This window comes from Haliotis rufescens, unplaced genomic scaffold (genome assembly GCF_023055435.1).
Source record: "Haliotis rufescens isolate VD_foot unplaced genomic scaffold, xgHalRufe1.0.p SCAF_1, whole genome shotgun sequence".
Classification (NCBI taxonomy): domain Eukaryota; kingdom Metazoa; phylum Mollusca; class Gastropoda; order Lepetellida; family Haliotidae; genus Haliotis; species Haliotis rufescens.
Window position 1 is genome coordinate 40,360,984 of NW_025963779.1, and position 16,464 is coordinate 40,377,447.

General features: G+C 39.2%; 1 protein-coding gene across 19 annotated transcripts in view; it reads left to right on the forward strand.

Moving 5' to 3' along the window:
- Nucleotides 1–2,712: 2,712 nt before the first annotated feature.
- The window catches only part of LOC124121889 (tropomyosin), a 32,819-nt gene continuing 19,067 nt past the window's right edge, over nucleotides 2,713–16,464 (forward strand). For 2 of the 19 annotated variants that reach the window (XM_046485001.2, XM_046485000.2), the window contains exons 1-2: nucleotides 5,256–5,975; nucleotides 16,180–16,313. In XM_046485001.2, the coding sequence (XP_046340957.1) occupies nucleotides 5,442–5,975; nucleotides 16,180–16,313 (668 nt within the window). In that variant the 5' untranslated portion in view covers nucleotides 5,256–5,441. Of the gene's footprint in view, nucleotides 3,044–3,939; nucleotides 4,066–5,219; nucleotides 5,976–9,542; nucleotides 9,991–16,179; nucleotides 16,314–16,464 lie in introns of those variants that run through there. The other 17 variants (XM_046485006.2, XM_046485010.2, XM_046485009.2 and 14 more) reach the window with 17 other exon arrangements.

Consider the following 16,464-nt stretch of genomic DNA (forward strand, 5'->3'; position numbering starts at 1 on the left):
TTTAACGTCACATCGGCAGTATTTCAGCCATATCGTGACGAGAAGTACATTAATAATACACATAATTATACGAAATAAAAACCTGTCGACGAAGGACAGTAGAATAACTAGAATATCACAGACTTGATTTAAAACTAGTTGTGAATAATAAAAACAGTAAGCATTAATGAACATCACAATATAAAAATGGGCTAGAAATCGTCAGCCACTGAAAGGAGATCACCATACTGGGGACCATGGGGACTTACAGTACCTTAGCTTCCTGCACGGACCCCGGCAGGATTTATATCATCCCTTCAGTCACTGACGACATTGTATCAGTTAAGCCTTAGATTAAAATAACGAATATACTACGTTTAAAAGCCTGGTATGCAGAAAAATACCTGGAATGAAATGGGACTTACATACCCTCTTAGGGGGACAATAATTTTACGCTACTTCAACCCCCCTCGAGGGTACAGCCACTAACAATCTAAGTTATTAATTAGCACTACCAATTAATAAAATAATACATTAAGCACATCAAAATTTATGGACAAGTTCTATTTCTTTTAAAAAACATAATATTAAACGAGAATTAACATCATTAAAAAGGTCCTTAATTGTTTTTACATTGAAATATTTAGCCCTTGTGATGGAAAAATCAACACAGTCAAGCAGGACATGCTTGACTGTGATTCTTTCATCACAAGGGATACAAAACGGAGGATCCTCACCTTTTAGTAAATATTCATGAGTATATCTGCTGTGGCCAATACGACATCGTCGCATAATGACCTCTTCAAATCTGGACTGACACCCCAAGAAGGTATATCCGATATTTGGTTTAATTTCATGTAATTTATTGATACCTACTTGGGCGTCCCACTTCTGTTGCATAAGATCTCGGATGTAGGATCGAATCATGGGTTTAAAATCAGTGTACCGGTATTCAGTGTTATTCCTGATACAACTATACCGGTATTCAGTGTTATTGATGAGACAACTACACCGGTATTCAGTGTTATTCCTGATACATCTACATCGGTATTCAGTGTAATTCCTGGGACAATAATACCGGTATTCAGTGTTATTCCTGATACAACTATGCCACATGTATCTAGCTGGTGTCTGATTAGCATTCAGTGTTATTCCTGAGACAATGTTAACGGTATTTGTTCTTATTCCTAATACATATACTACATGGTTATCGGTGATGTTGCCATACGTATGTTTCCATCGTTGATTTTGAAGTGTCAGAATATATCAGTTCTGATGCCATTGTTGAGTGTGAGGCGTCTAAATATATCAGTTCTGATGCCATTGTTGAGTGTGAGGCGTCTAAATATATCATTTCTGATGTCATTGTTGATTGAGAGGTGTCTGAATACATCAGTTCTGATGCCATGATTGATTTTGGGGTGTCTGAACATATTCGTTATACCCGAAGGATTTCGACAGTAACAGTCCGACAATGAGAGTCAATGCCATCCTGTCACACATTCCATTTACGAGAGTATCCATATTGACCTATTACCCTATTGACTTCAGTTCCCTAGGAGTTAGTATCTCATGGCGGCATTTTTCATTTTCTGGTACTGAGGGCAGTAATACTCCATAAACTAGACAGGGTATACACATTTCGCAGGACCCGTGAAGATCCGGCGTAGAATAGGTCATCAGCAATCCATGCTTGTCGTAAAAGGCGACTATGCTTGTCGTAAGAGGCGACTAGCGGGATCGGATGGTCAGGCTCGCTGATTTGTATCCCAATTGCGTAGATCGATGCTCATGATGTCAATCACTGGATTGTCTGGTCCAGACTCAATCATTTACAGGCCGCCGTCATATTGCTGGAATATTGCTGAGTGCGGTGTTAAACAACAAACAAACAACATTTTGAAGAAAGGCCAGTTCCATAACACTTCACGTCTGAATCCACAGAGGACATTTGTGGAACACAATACGAATAGTGGTTGCTTCTGAAATGTTGTTACACAATTCGTTGCGCATATCTAATCAAGATAACAATTACTCCGACATAAATGAAACGGCAGCTTGTGCGAGTACAATGCAAACAGTAAGGATACCGATGCCTGTTGATGACAGTACAGCAGCATCCCGAGTACAGTATAAGATGACAGGTGTCATGTTTCACCTACCCACACCTCCTAACACAGCAGCTGCACCAGCACCATGGCGTAAGTGATGTAGTGTCGGCGTCTCACTGCCGTCACATGCACAACCATACACTCACACTAAAGCGTCACGTCTTGAGATAACACCGACCCTTCTATGTCAGCGCCATACTTCAGTCACCATGGCAACCAAAACTTTGGTTCAGATCAGGCGCACATGCATACTCTCACCTACTGGTTTCAGTTTACGAAACATGGCGGATATCGCGCACAGATGTTCCATAGAAAACGTTATTAAAGGGTTTACAAACATATTGATAAAAATAACACGAAACCGAAACATAGAATCAAGTTTTTCTCGATCCATTTGCTGGAATTGTTTGGCCAATTAAGTTCCTCGAGTAGACAGTACCAGTCAGGTAAAAGTTGCCAAGTTGCAGGATTGTCCCTCACCCCTGCAATACCAGATGGGATCGTCTACACATCCACCGTTCGAGGTCTTGCCAAACAAGGCAGTAACCCTATCGCTGTGGATGCCGCCAGGAGGGCCCTGCTTGTACTATAATTGCCCCTACAGCCTCTGATAGGCTATCTTGTGCATTCCTCCTGTTTTGGCCCACTGTCAAATCATTCGCCAGAAACCTTGCTACAGTTCTGAGATCTCTCTTTCGGAGTCTAAGTCCAAGCACAGACGCTCTCAGTTCAGTTGTTGAGGCACTCTCGTCTGCAGTTGCGATCATTCCCTTCTGCTTGGAATTCCCTTTCTTTTATACTTTTGTATTTGTTAGCGCTCCACTACACAAACTACAGCCATGGATGCCATCAAGAAGAAGATGTTGGCCATGAAGATGGAGAAGGAAAATGCTGTGGACAGGGCCGAACAGAACGAGCAAAAACTAAGGGATACCGAAGAGCAGAAGGCCAAGGTAAGACCCCCTTTCTGGCATCAACGGACAGTCACATTATCCTAAGTATGGAGTGGATCTCGTCTCGCGAAAACGCGCTTTCTTAAAGTTTCTGCAAAATTGCGATTATTTGCCATCGAAAAACATGCATATTCGGCACGTTTGAATACGGAACAATATGAGAACTATCCAAAATTATAAGTGGGTTTTTCTTACCCCGTAATACACTGCCAGAAAACCTTTACTAACACACCCTTTCCTTTTCCAAATTTTACTGTATACTCTATAAGTTTTCACTTTCTTCCTCTTAAGACATCCCCTTCATACAGAGTCGGCCATCTTGAAACCTGATCCATCACCCGAACATCCTCGTCTGCTGCTATTTTCGCTGTACCAGCACTCATCCTGTTGTTGGCTAATGCTTTATTTGGCTGCTCCTAATGTCTTGTTAACAATCATGAACTGTATTCCCCTACACACCAATAATTACCCAAATCAAACCCGACGTATATACTAATTGAGGGTACTTCTAGATGTTGCCGCTATATATTATATATAAATGTTAGTTCATTAAAAACAATACAGAAATATGTATTCAATAACTGCATGTTTATTTCTTACCAATCACGAACATAAAAAGTTACAAATTGACAAGATAGCATTTCTCTTTAAGGTTTACATCTACCTGGACAGTATATGTCTTACCCATACTTACATCAGAAGATTTTAATAGTCATTTATACTCTTTAATGGTTTTGGTTGTTACTTCTTAGAGCGACTAACATTAAACTAATGGTCATGCACAAATCAGTTATATATAATGAAAACTCATATGATCTTTAGGTCTACACTCATATCCAAGGTTACAGGGTATACATCTGGGTTATGTATACTTACATGTTACATAATCTTTGCAGATTGAAGAAGATCTGAACAACCTGCAAAAGAAATGCGCAAATTTGGAGAACGACTTCGACAATGTAAACGAGCAACTGCAGGAAGCCATGGCCAAGTTGGAAACTTCCGAGAAGAGAGTGACAGAGGTAGGTGTCGGGGTGGTCATGACGTGACCTTGCACGGCGACATCAATGACACAAGCTGCTACAGAGAAGCAACGTTGCTGCAGTTGCACGCTTTTAACACCATATCAGTTGCTGCAATAAATTTAACAATAAGTGATGCGTAGTTTTACCTAAAACAAAATAACCCCATACATGTATGTAAATGGAAAAAGACAACACATATAATCGATTTGGGGCAACTGTAACAAAGCAAAAAATATATTAAACAACAGATCAAATTAAATACACCAGTTACAATAACCATGCCCAAGAATAATCACCTATATAGGAAGTCCTGGGGCCCATATTAAGGCCCACGTCGTAGCGTTCTTTTCAGAAGTGGTTCCATAGTGTGTCTGAATAATTACTGACCGTAGATCTAGTACAAATGTGTATGTTGTGCATCAGAATGCTGTATGTACTCGTGTGTCATTATCGTTGATTAATAACGTTTGCTACACATGGCTAACCTCTTAGCTTCTGTCTTGTGTAATAAGTTCGCAGTCTGACATAATCGCCAGTATATGTATTACGTGATATGCGAATGGCTTACTATGTGTCCGCTCAGTATCAGATTACATGCATTAACCGTGCTGAAATATGATAATCCTAAGTCCTAATTTGGGGAGGCTTACAGCAAGTTAATTCGTCTCAATGACCTTTGTCTCTGGCGATCAGTCTATGACCCAAGTGTCCATGTTAGGTTATTTAGAACCTATTTGCAGCTGGCGTCTGACAGTCACACGACTTATGGCGCTGTTGTGAATCTGGTGTTTAACTCAAAGGTATTTCTGTCTCTTTCATCAAGTCAATCAGTTTAGTAGTGTGCTGTGGAACAACATCTCTTGTTTTCGTTGTGGGAAACTTGTCAAATATTTACCGCCGGCAGGAAAGGTCATTTGGGATGGCCTGCCATTGAAAGAAGACTGTGTATTAATATTAATGTCAGCTTAGCCACGCCTCCTGCTCGTTGAGACCGTGATATCAATAGTTCGGGGGTACACCCTCGTCCGTCTCAGCTCGTTATGATACGAGCCTGGTGATTCATTCCAGGACCGTGACGTCATGAAGCCATAAATGGAATGCAACGCGAGGAATGTTTGTACAGGCCCAAGCGGCAAGATTGAAGTGGGAAATAGCGGCTGTGTAGGCAGCCGCGCTTCACCCCTCTGGACGGAATAGCTATTTTTAGCGTGTGGTTGCCATCTCTTGTGTTGTAGACTCACTTATACAAGTTGTGCCCTGTACCTAATGTTTATGTAAACTCTACACGTGTCTACATCGGACTTTAGGGTCCAAATGAAGAGACAGTTCAACGTCTCTAAACTTCAGAAAACTCCGCACAAAGTTCAGTCAGTATGGGAGAAAGTTTACTCTCAGTCGAACCGGAGTATAGTGGCTGTGTGGAGCTCTCGCAGGAGTCTCAAATTTCCACACAGGATCTCTCACAAGGATCTACCGATATTCAACTGACAACAGACGGTGCTAAACCTAAAAAGAAGAAGTCTAGCAAAAAGGTTAAAAAGAAGAAAGATAAGGACAAAGACAAATCATCCAAGGACAAAAGTGAGAAAAGTTCCAAATCCAAGTCCGGACGTTCGTCAAGCAGACGACCCGAGCCTGAGGGAGGCAACGCGCCCGCCTCCTACGTAGATGACTATGAGAGGATTATTTATAGTAACGATGCTCTGTTCTCAGACGTGGAGCTCACTGATGAGGACTATGCCAACTTCAATAAAGACTGTCGAAGGCCTCATAGAGCCAACAGGCAGGGAAGGGACGGTGCAATACTTATACCGTGCACACAACTCGGGATCAATTCCAACACTATGATAAAGTTTGCAATAATTGGAACAGAATTGCAGAATGTGATACAAGTATCTCTTAAAAGGGTAGGCATTGCAGATATTGGTGTGCATATAACACGAGTCCATGTGGTGCTCATAAGGTTGTTTCAGTTTATTTATTTTTCTTTTAAACAAATCACATTATGTAGGTAAGTTGTTATTTCCACAGCTCTGTACCAAGAGTTCATCAATAATAACTGTCTCCCAGTCCTTGGTCGGACCGGAAGTTATTACGTTGACCTTTCAAAATGATTGCAGGGGAAACTGTTTTCGTCGTATAAGTGATAACCATGTAGAGTTTGCTAGTACTGTTTTGTGGATGGGAATTCATCTCTATTCGTGCCTCGTATTTACGTGGTGCAAATTGATCAATCTTATGGTTTGTCTTAGGAAAGTGTGGAGAACTTTTCGTCCCTTGTCCCTATTTGCACAATAGCTTAAGACAACAGGTCGATGACACCTCAACGACTTTTGCAACATTATCTAAAGATGACGTTTTGTTTCTTCGTTGGTAATGAACATGAGATGCATACACATGCAGCAGTTCCTCGTAGCATTTTGTTCTCTGCAGTCACTACCCTTCAATCAGCTTTTACCTTTTCGAGCACAAATATCCCACAGCTCCTGACTTGACGCGTCTTGTGGCCAGCGCGACTGTAGAGTAGGCGATTCTTTTAGGTCAATCATTTGTACGATCCAGGTTGGCAAGGTCGACTGCTCGTGTACATACATTCTTTCTGTCATATATATTGTGGATATCGAGGGGAGCGCCCGCTCTCAGGTATGTCACTTTTCTTCTGAAAAAACACTTGTTTACCAAGGACATTTGATATTGTGTATTGGTTCAGATATATGAAACATGCCATTACTTCTCCAAGTGGGAATATTAGTATCATCCAATGCCTTTACTTGCATTAGTGTTATGGTTTAAGTAGTGAACATATATTTTGGAGACACTAATGTGCAAATGGAATGCACCAGAAAGCATGCTTGGGTTTATCAATGGCAACGTGGTAGCCGCAGTTTCCCTAAGTGCAGAGTACAATATATTCTGAATTAATCTCCCTGGCAAAACAAATTATTCACCTCAAAATTGGATCCGACAAAAACATTGCAAACGATATGGCAATACTCGTCAACTCAATAGGAACTTAGTAATCCTTTAATATTGTTATGAACTTTTCTGAAGATTATATGTCGTGCTTTTTGTGATGGTATAGGTATAATGTGTTTGTTTGTTGTTCAACGCCGCACTCAGCAATATTCCAGCTATATGACGGCGGTCTGTAAATAATCGAGTCTTGACCAGACTATCCAGTGATTGACATCATGAGCATCGATCCACGCAATTGGGATACGATGACGTGCTTCAAACAAGTCGGCGAGTCAGACCACCCGATCCCGTTAGTCGCCTCGTATGAAAATCATAATCGCCTTTTACGGCAAGCATATGGGTTGCTGAATACCTATTCTACCCGGGATCTTCACGGGTTGATATAGGTATAAAGTGACGTGTGTCACACATATGCTAACGCGACAATATATAACATAAAATGTCACATACTTCAAACTATACGTCAGGGATCCTCTAACTTAATGTTTTAGGAAGTTAGGTTGAGTCAGTAGAATAGTGATAACCAATAGATATACATGAATTACTGACAGTACAACACTACTTCTTGGCCCATGTGACATAGTTCTTGGTTCGTTCGGATGTTATTGTCAAGCAGTCCGTATCACATGAGTAGTTATGTAGAGGCAGGTTGGATTACTTGATCTAACAGCACATAGTAGTTACCCTTGCAATTTGCCTGCAAACCTCACTGAGGTCAGGTGGTCAAACCAGTTTTTACTGACCTTATAAAGAAGTGACACGATTGTATTCGATATAATGTACTTCTTGTAAAGAACACGCTAAACCAACCATGTAAATAGTCACCTGCTTCAACATCTCACTGAAAATATAACACTATTGTTAACAGCTGTCTCTTATAGAGCCAACTTTTCTTCGCCTTATTCGGTGGCTGTGGGGTATAGCTTGGTGGTTAAAGCGTTCGCTCAACACGCCAAAGACCCGGGTTCGATTCCCCACATGGGTAAAATGTGTGAAGCCCATTTATGGTGTCCCCCAATAGTTGTTACATTAATTCCCCCATGTGGGAAATCATTCCCCCATGTGTGACGGGTCAGAGCTTTAACTATCAGGCTACCCCACTGCCCCCCTATTCACATTAGTACACACACACACACACACACACACACACACACACACACACATACATATATCTTTCTTTATTTATTTATTTACCATGTACATGTGAGTGGTAGTATTTCAGAATAAACATCATACCGAATACTGTTCGGCTGATTAGTATGCCAGTACTTATGTTTGATATTCAAGTACCGTTTTGAAGACATAAAACTTCGTTGGATGACTTCTTTAATGTTTTAACGACGTTCCTTATGAACTTCTTGTCCCTTCGTGTGGAGATTTATTAAAGGCGACTAAGATTCCTAGTTATGATAATTACCGGAGTTTTTTCACGCGTATTGATGGGCACATCGTAGGGCACCTGTTCAAAGAAGGGGGATAACTCTAACAGCCCGGTACTTGATGTTTGTCCAAATAAAGTGCATGCATTAACGTGTGTGCTACTGGGTCCGCCTTGGAAACACATCTTTACTGAAATATATAGCCGACCTCGATTTTAGAAGAGTTTATAACTAGTTTTCAGATTTTAAGCTACATACTTCAGCGGGTACAAACCATTAGCCTATCAAAATGAGACAACATACATTAGTTTTTACATTGTCTTCAAGTAGAAATACATCGGTATTGAACGTATGCAAAGCAGGCTCACTTCTTACTTGGATTCAATTTGGCAACGATTTATTTTCTTGAAACAGACACTACGATCTGCAATTACTTTAGACTTAGCACTACCCTCATTTAGTTGTGTGTTCGTTTCCTCGTCGATATAGTTCCGGGTGAATGCTATGTTGTTTTGAAAGTCTAGCCACCGCAAATCATTGCTGCTGCTAAGTTACCATGGTGAGACTAGTAATCGTGTTTTAATCGCCATTATGATCAAACCGATATTGACTTGTTTTTGTTTTTCTTACAATAGATCAGCGAAAAACTTGGAAGTTATATTAAATGGATTAGACGGTAAAATATGTAGTACTCACGTTTAGTATTTTAGTGGTCGATGGATGCACTCCATCTCGCTACAACGAATCTAGTTGCCCCTCATTTCAAGATTATGTATTTCAGACGCTACTGTCTCTGACAATTACACACTTACACACACACCAAGGCCGTAGTTAACTTTTTTGACAGGGGGGGGCAAATATTTGTACAAGTATCACTTGTCCCCAACTTGATTCAAATAAAACTGTTTTCTATAAAAAATAAATAAAAAAAACCTAGGGGGGTGGGGGGTGGGGGGCAACTGCCCTCCCTGCGCGCCCCCGGCTGTCTACGGCACTGCACACCCCTCTTTATCGTATGGCGGGATTCCCGTAATGAACTTTGCTATTGCCTTAAAAGGAAGTAAAGTTTGTAGAGGGAGTGACATATTTCAATGGAACAGCCAGGTGTCCCCTGTCACGTGACAGTATACACCTAACGCAGACCATATCGCTTTTCCGGAGCTAGTGTGACACGGTTGAAATTTGACGAAAATATTTGTCGTAGTCATTCAGCTTGGACCTTTCTGCAAGTGGAAAACCATATGATCCACAGTTACACGAGACAAACGTATTGACCCAATAGACCGGAGTCACTACACCAGAAGGGACTATATTTGTAGTGCAGGGTTACAGGCAGAGTGGTGGTTCGGTCTGCCCGGCTAGGAGTTGATTGTCTATTCTAAAGCATAGAAGTTGGAGCTGGACACCAGGCAAAATGAGTCAAATCCAAATGCAGCAAAATTCTGGGGGTATTTTGGCAGCTCTAAAGAGCAAAATGAACACACTACGGGAAGAAAGTGACAATTTGAAGGACGAAAGGGATATGTTAAAACGTGAATTGGCTGAAAAGGACGAGAAAATTTACAAGGTAGGTGTAAAATTGTCAGATATTCTTGCGATTGGAGGTGGAATGAAGCTGTTGTTTGCATTTTTCTGACAATTGCAAGTACGATTACCTTTGCCAAGGCACTACGAGCAGGTGCAACGTCACATAATGTCAAGATAAGCATGTAACACGATCTCGTGTACGTCTCGGTAACCTCACAACGATACATAGAAATTTAGGTAAGATGGCGGACCTCAGGATATTTCCGGAAACAGCACATTTCTCGCGAAGTTTTTTTTACAATTATAACACCGTGAGCGTTTTATATAACAAGGACATACATCTCATCAGTAAACCTTTCTATTCGGGAGAGACTGTATCTATTCTTTATGTTGTTTCCAGTAGGGCAACGTGACCTTGTGCCGGCAAACCCAAATTGGGCCTCAGTGACAGGATGCACTGTTCTTTACGCTGTAGGGAGTAATTTAAGTTTCAGAATAATAGTGACTATATAGGCCTATACTACTCACGCGATAGATCAGTTTAATGCACAGTCTTCCACACTTCATATTGTTGTTAATCATTTCTCTTTTTAGATAACATCAATTTTGTTGAGGTCTTTTTTCAGGGTAAATTGTGCACCCCTTCTCATTTCCTTATGAGTCTGGAAAGAAATGTAGTATATCTAATGGGGATCAGGTCTGACCAATCTAAAATTAATCTGACCATGGTTGGTTGGTTTGTTGTTTAACGCTGCACTCGGCAATATTACAGCTGTGATGGCTAATCTGACCATAACAATATGGATTTTAAAAAACAACAGTTTGATCATCATGATCATAGGAATCCTTACTTTTTCGGGCGTTTTGAAAGGCATGTATTTTATCGATCCATACTCTTGTTTATAATTACCCATAAATAAGTGATAATGTCCAAAATGGTAATAACTTTTATTTAGGCTTTGGTCAATTAGCAGGTTTGATTCTGAAAGTTGTTCAAAATCCACTTAGTCCACAGTATCTACTTTTGTTATGTCTTTCAATCTAGCAGTAATGACAACCCTAATTACACACAGAAATTGTCTTAGTTTGACGCTTAAGTCATTAATTGCATTAACTAGACCAAGAAGTGAGCCTGGGACCAATGAGCAAAGACATCTGAATATGTTTAAATATTTTAGTATTGGACAGTATGTATACAGTATCTACAGCTTTTCAGCTTGGAATGGTGGCGAAATAATACATTTACTACTTCTGACTTCAGTGCTATAGAATAGCTGTTAAGTAAGACACAGTAACATTAGATGTCCTACCATATAAGGCCAGTGTTTCGCATGAAGGAGGGTATGCATTAGGATAGGCTAAGTGTTGGTATCCTGCTGTATTGTGGACCACTGAGTGATTCTATTGTAATGTCACACCCAACCACTGTTGACTCACAACAGGAACTTGATGAAGGGTTCACAACTTTCAAACATGTACGCCCATCTTTGGAAAATTTATGGGTACGGGTAACTTGTTTCATTTATGACCTCTTAATAAATGCAGTGGTTGAGGATGGCTGAGGATGGGCGCATTGCTGTCCTGTCTAAATGTGTCTGTAAATGAAGTGTCTCCACAAGTTGTAAAGATAAACATAACCTGATAAAGGTCACGCTAGCTATGTGGGTCAAAGCAGGAATGCAACTTACCTCTCTCCCTTTAGACACTTGAAGCAACTATTTTCTCTTCAGGACTACCACAACATTAAAAGATTAGTCAATCTGTTATCAGGATCAATATCAGGATTGTTAAGTTAATTGTACACATTGATAAGAAGAATTAATTCATGTTCCTACATGTCATACTTTTAGGGATTTCTTTTTTTATGCAAATCTTATTCCATGCATTATAGTATCTGATAATCTACTAGAGTTTTACACAGTCACTGTTAGTATACTTGTCTCAAAATTTAAGTGAAAATCTGGAATGACAAATTGCTTTCTTCCAAAATAGTTATCCCAGATGCAGCACTAATTGAGCTGCAGATTAGTTGTATTTAACTCCTGTTGTGTACACCTGATCAGTGTACATGGCATTACATTAAGTATTTGGTACTGGTGTTGTAGGTTATGGTTAATAAGAAGGCCGTCTTAGGATTTATGTTAATGAGTAAACAGATAAACCAGTCATAACTGTTTAGCAGTATATATATGTATTGATTTTTTAACATTGTAGTGTAAGAATCCATTACATTTGTGTTCATTATCAACTGTCGCATAGTGTCAAGAGTAGCAAGTGTGGGTGGTGAATACAGCATTGGCAGTAGTAGCATATCTCATGACATGAGTACATGTCAATTGGAGCTACAGTCCCTACTCCGCACAATTATTGCAGTCAGAAGATGGATGGTACAAATTTACTTGTTGCCTTTTTTAACCTGTTCTTTGCAAAATGAATATCTCTTCAGAAACAACATGACATTTATCATACTTATATGTTTATCTTAAATAAGAAGAGAATCAAATCGGGCAAATTTGCAGTTATGATAACTTTGACGTGTCATGCTCTTAAACAGATGTCAGCATATCATGCATATGGCTAGTCAATATCATTCATCTGATAATTGAGACAATGTACATTTCAAACTATTGCCAATACTGTAAATTGTATGTTCTTTCACAATCAGTTGTGGCAGAGTTTTGTATGTATACTCAACATGCTCTATGGTCAGTTAAAAGTCTTTGACATATAACATGTGTTGTGGGAGGATGATTGATTAATCCACTGGCTAGAACATTAGCAGGACAGATATTTCTGATGTAATTATGTACTGTTATCAGTCAATTTATGAAATGGAGGTTATTTTTAGTTTGATACCATACACATTTATTTTAAGACCTTTGGGTGAGATTAAGATAATTCAGAGTATCCTCAGATATACTAGGGGCTTTCTTTATTTGGCCTATGCAAGTATTCTGATGTGATAGGTCAGTATATTGAGTAATGCCTCATGTTGCATGAAGCAGTACTTTCACCTTGTGCCCCACCAAGTCATGTGCGAGTATGGTCCTTGAATTGCAAGGAATTGCGAGGGTAGTGTTCCTGGTCTCTCAAGCACAGCAAAACACACTGGTGTTTGCTCAGCCAGATTTAATGATTAAGTTTCAGTTGAAAAGATAAGGTTGCTAATTTGTTTGCAGTAAGAAAGCTAGACATTATGGTATGTGAATAGGCAGGCAGCAGCAAGACTACAGGACTGACCTGGATACCCCTGGTGTAGAGCCAGCAAGCTAAGCAGTGGCTGTGCTACATAACACTGCATTATGCCAGATTACTAAAAATATCCTACTGTTTATTAAGCCACATAGATCTGAGCATTCATACACATAATTTGATACAAAGATGCGTATTCAGGCCATTGCCTAAAGAATTAAAAGTTAATAATGTGCATACATTATACCAAGACCAGTAAGACAAGCTTCACAAATACTGCACACTTGGCAACATACTCAAATGCGTACTTGCGAGGGGTTGCTGAAAAGTGCTGAGCAGCAGAACAACTGTACACCCTCAGGGCACGCTTTTTTAATTTCATGTTTCACTGATTTATTCCAGCTTTTCCGCACAGGGTCGGACGAAATAAATTTATTTGTTTGTTTGTTTATAAGTCAGTCTGTTGTGGAGTTAAAACAGCTGGCTTCTTGAACCACTGACATTGATGTAGACATAGAATTTATTTATAACATTTCATATTGTATAAGAGAGACATAATAATAATAATAACAATTTATTTATTCTATGTTTAATTTATTTCTAAGACAGGCTGCTTTTCAGTGGGGGCGCCGGGCCTGTGAAACGAAAAATAAAAACATCTGTGGTCTTAACAGTTTGGATGTATTCAGTACACTACTAACATTCCATGCTTACAGGCTGCATTTGGTTCAAATGCTCAACCAGGCAGCATATTCCTGCTTTTAAAAGATAATTTCACATTTCTATGGCAATTAACATTATTTAGCTTGACTTAATGATTTTACCAGTGGTTACCTAGAATAAGGTAAGACATTATTTTTGCTGTAGGGGGTCTTTTTACACCACTAGTAGGAGCTTTCTGTGCCAGTGGGATCTAGGTACTCGAAAGTATATGGACCTCTGAGGGGATAATGTTAAAAAATAATTAACAACCAAATACTCTAATGCAGTACATCATAGTTAAGTTCAGAGAACTTTTCAGCCACCCCCGTAAGAAAAAAACAAACCTCAAGTTATTTCTATTGTTTTTGTTTATAAACATATCAGACCATCAGATCAGGATTGTTTTTCTAAAAAACAATGCAAGTCTAGAAAATGTTTATCCCAGGTGCAAAGTGTGAACTGGTATGCAATACAACTTACAAGGAGTTTCTGCTGAATGTTTATTACGTAGATAGGACAGGTGCATGATATGACTTGTACTGTAGTGTACATGTAGGTTAGATGCACAACACTTAGCTGAGTATCATTGATAGAATTTGGATCCTCATCAGATCTCTTTTGAAACAGTAGATAGGAGAAATGTCTCTTCACCATGTGTTCACAAGAAACCTAAACAGAACTAGTTAATTATGTAAGCACTGATAAGTCATTGATTATATTTGTTTAGGAATTAATATATTCATTTGTGAGGTATATGTAAACTTAATGATTATATAAGGCTATTGCAATGAATCTTGTCTAGCAGCTTATGTAATAGAGTACTTGGTAGATATTTCTTAGACTTACTGCATTTTGAATGGTATGTGATTAGTAAATGTAGAATATAGCCATAACAAATGAGAGTTTATGTTAAGTTATTGCAGCATGTTAATAAGAAGTTCTGTGTTGAGTGCCAGGCATTCTGGTGAGACCAGGAAGGCTGTGTACACTCTGGTATTAGCATGATTAGGTAAAAGGAAAGTCAAACTACATTGGGAAGTGATCACATCCTGCTCATAAATATATGTGGTAGGCTGCCCTTCAATGCGAGTTCATATTTTCTGCTGCTAGCACCTTACTACCTGCTTGACTGTACTTGCAATGTGCTGTTACAATATCTAAGAAAGAAGCAGTGCAGATGAGTCATAGTTTGATCATGTAACTTGTGTCAGCAAGCATTCTGAGCCAGGTAGTACACAATCACCAAGGTCTTTCCCATAGTACACTTTTAAACCAATAACATACTTTGGTGGATTATTTATTACCAGTCCCAAGTTGTAAGCATGATGCCATTGATTCCTGTGTATCTGGTCCACTTTCATGGCTAAAGATGTTTCTCTGCTGTAAGTAATGAGATTTATAATACTGATAAAAATAAACCAATGTTATTGTTATTTCACATATATAGTGCATGATTCTGTAAGTGCTGGTAATGTAAAACATAATGTCACACTCATTATTTGGGGTTGGAAATAAAGCATGAAGTCAAAAGGTCATTGTCATGAGTCATGACCATAATGTTAACATCTAAACCATAATGTTAACAATTGAAGCATAATTTTAACAGTTAAACATTTAAAGTGTCCCTGGATTCAAATACTTAACCAGAAAACCGTCAGAACCCCAGGATTCCCTTAATATTGAACACGCAATTGTAGTCTTATTGAATGGAAATAACAAGATTGAAGTACAGTATGTTGGAGACAAAATCATACTTACACTTGCGATTCATAATTCAGGATTTTCTGTCTCAGGATCCACTGTTAATGCTAATACTGTTCAAAATTAACATAGCACAGGACCATTTAAGACAACATAACATGCCACCAAGTTGACCAAAATCAAAATGGTCACACTTTCGTATTGCACTTAAAGGACCGATCATGCTGATAGTATGTCTCAATTGCATACATGATACATGAGCATGATGAGAGATATTGTATTTTATTTTTTGGAGGCTGTCTTCAAAATATAAGATAAAGTTTTTCTGTTATATTTTTACTCAAAGAAGTTTACTGTCTGTGCTGTTTCAGCCCTGAACTATTGTATTCTGACAGCCTGGTCCAGAATTAACATGATCAATCTACTTAATTTTTCCTTATTTTTATGAAAGAACAAGTATCATCTATATCCCTGTCCAACACTTCTAAATTAATATGTGGTATGTACAGCTCCTTATTGCTTTTGTATGACATAAGTAATAAATTATTGCTTCTAGTAAAATAGTATGGTCACAGTGGTATCCTTGGCTTAGTTGTTTGTGCTATATGTGACTAAATGTAAGGTTATCTTGTAGATGGAACAAGAGGTGAGTGGAACCACCAGAAAGATCACACTGCTGGAGGAAGACCTGGAGAGGAACGAGGAGAGGCTTCAGACTGCCACAGAGAGACTCGAGGAGGCATCCAAAGCTGCAGATGAGAGTGAGAGGTCAGTCACCAGCCATGTAGTGAGCCATGTGACTTTGTGAGGCTGGGATATGGGTGCATATCAGAGAGTAAACTGGCATGTGTCTAGCTGGTATTTATGTCAAGGTTATTGTTTATGTTGTTCATATATCATACATAACGTGACAAGTGTT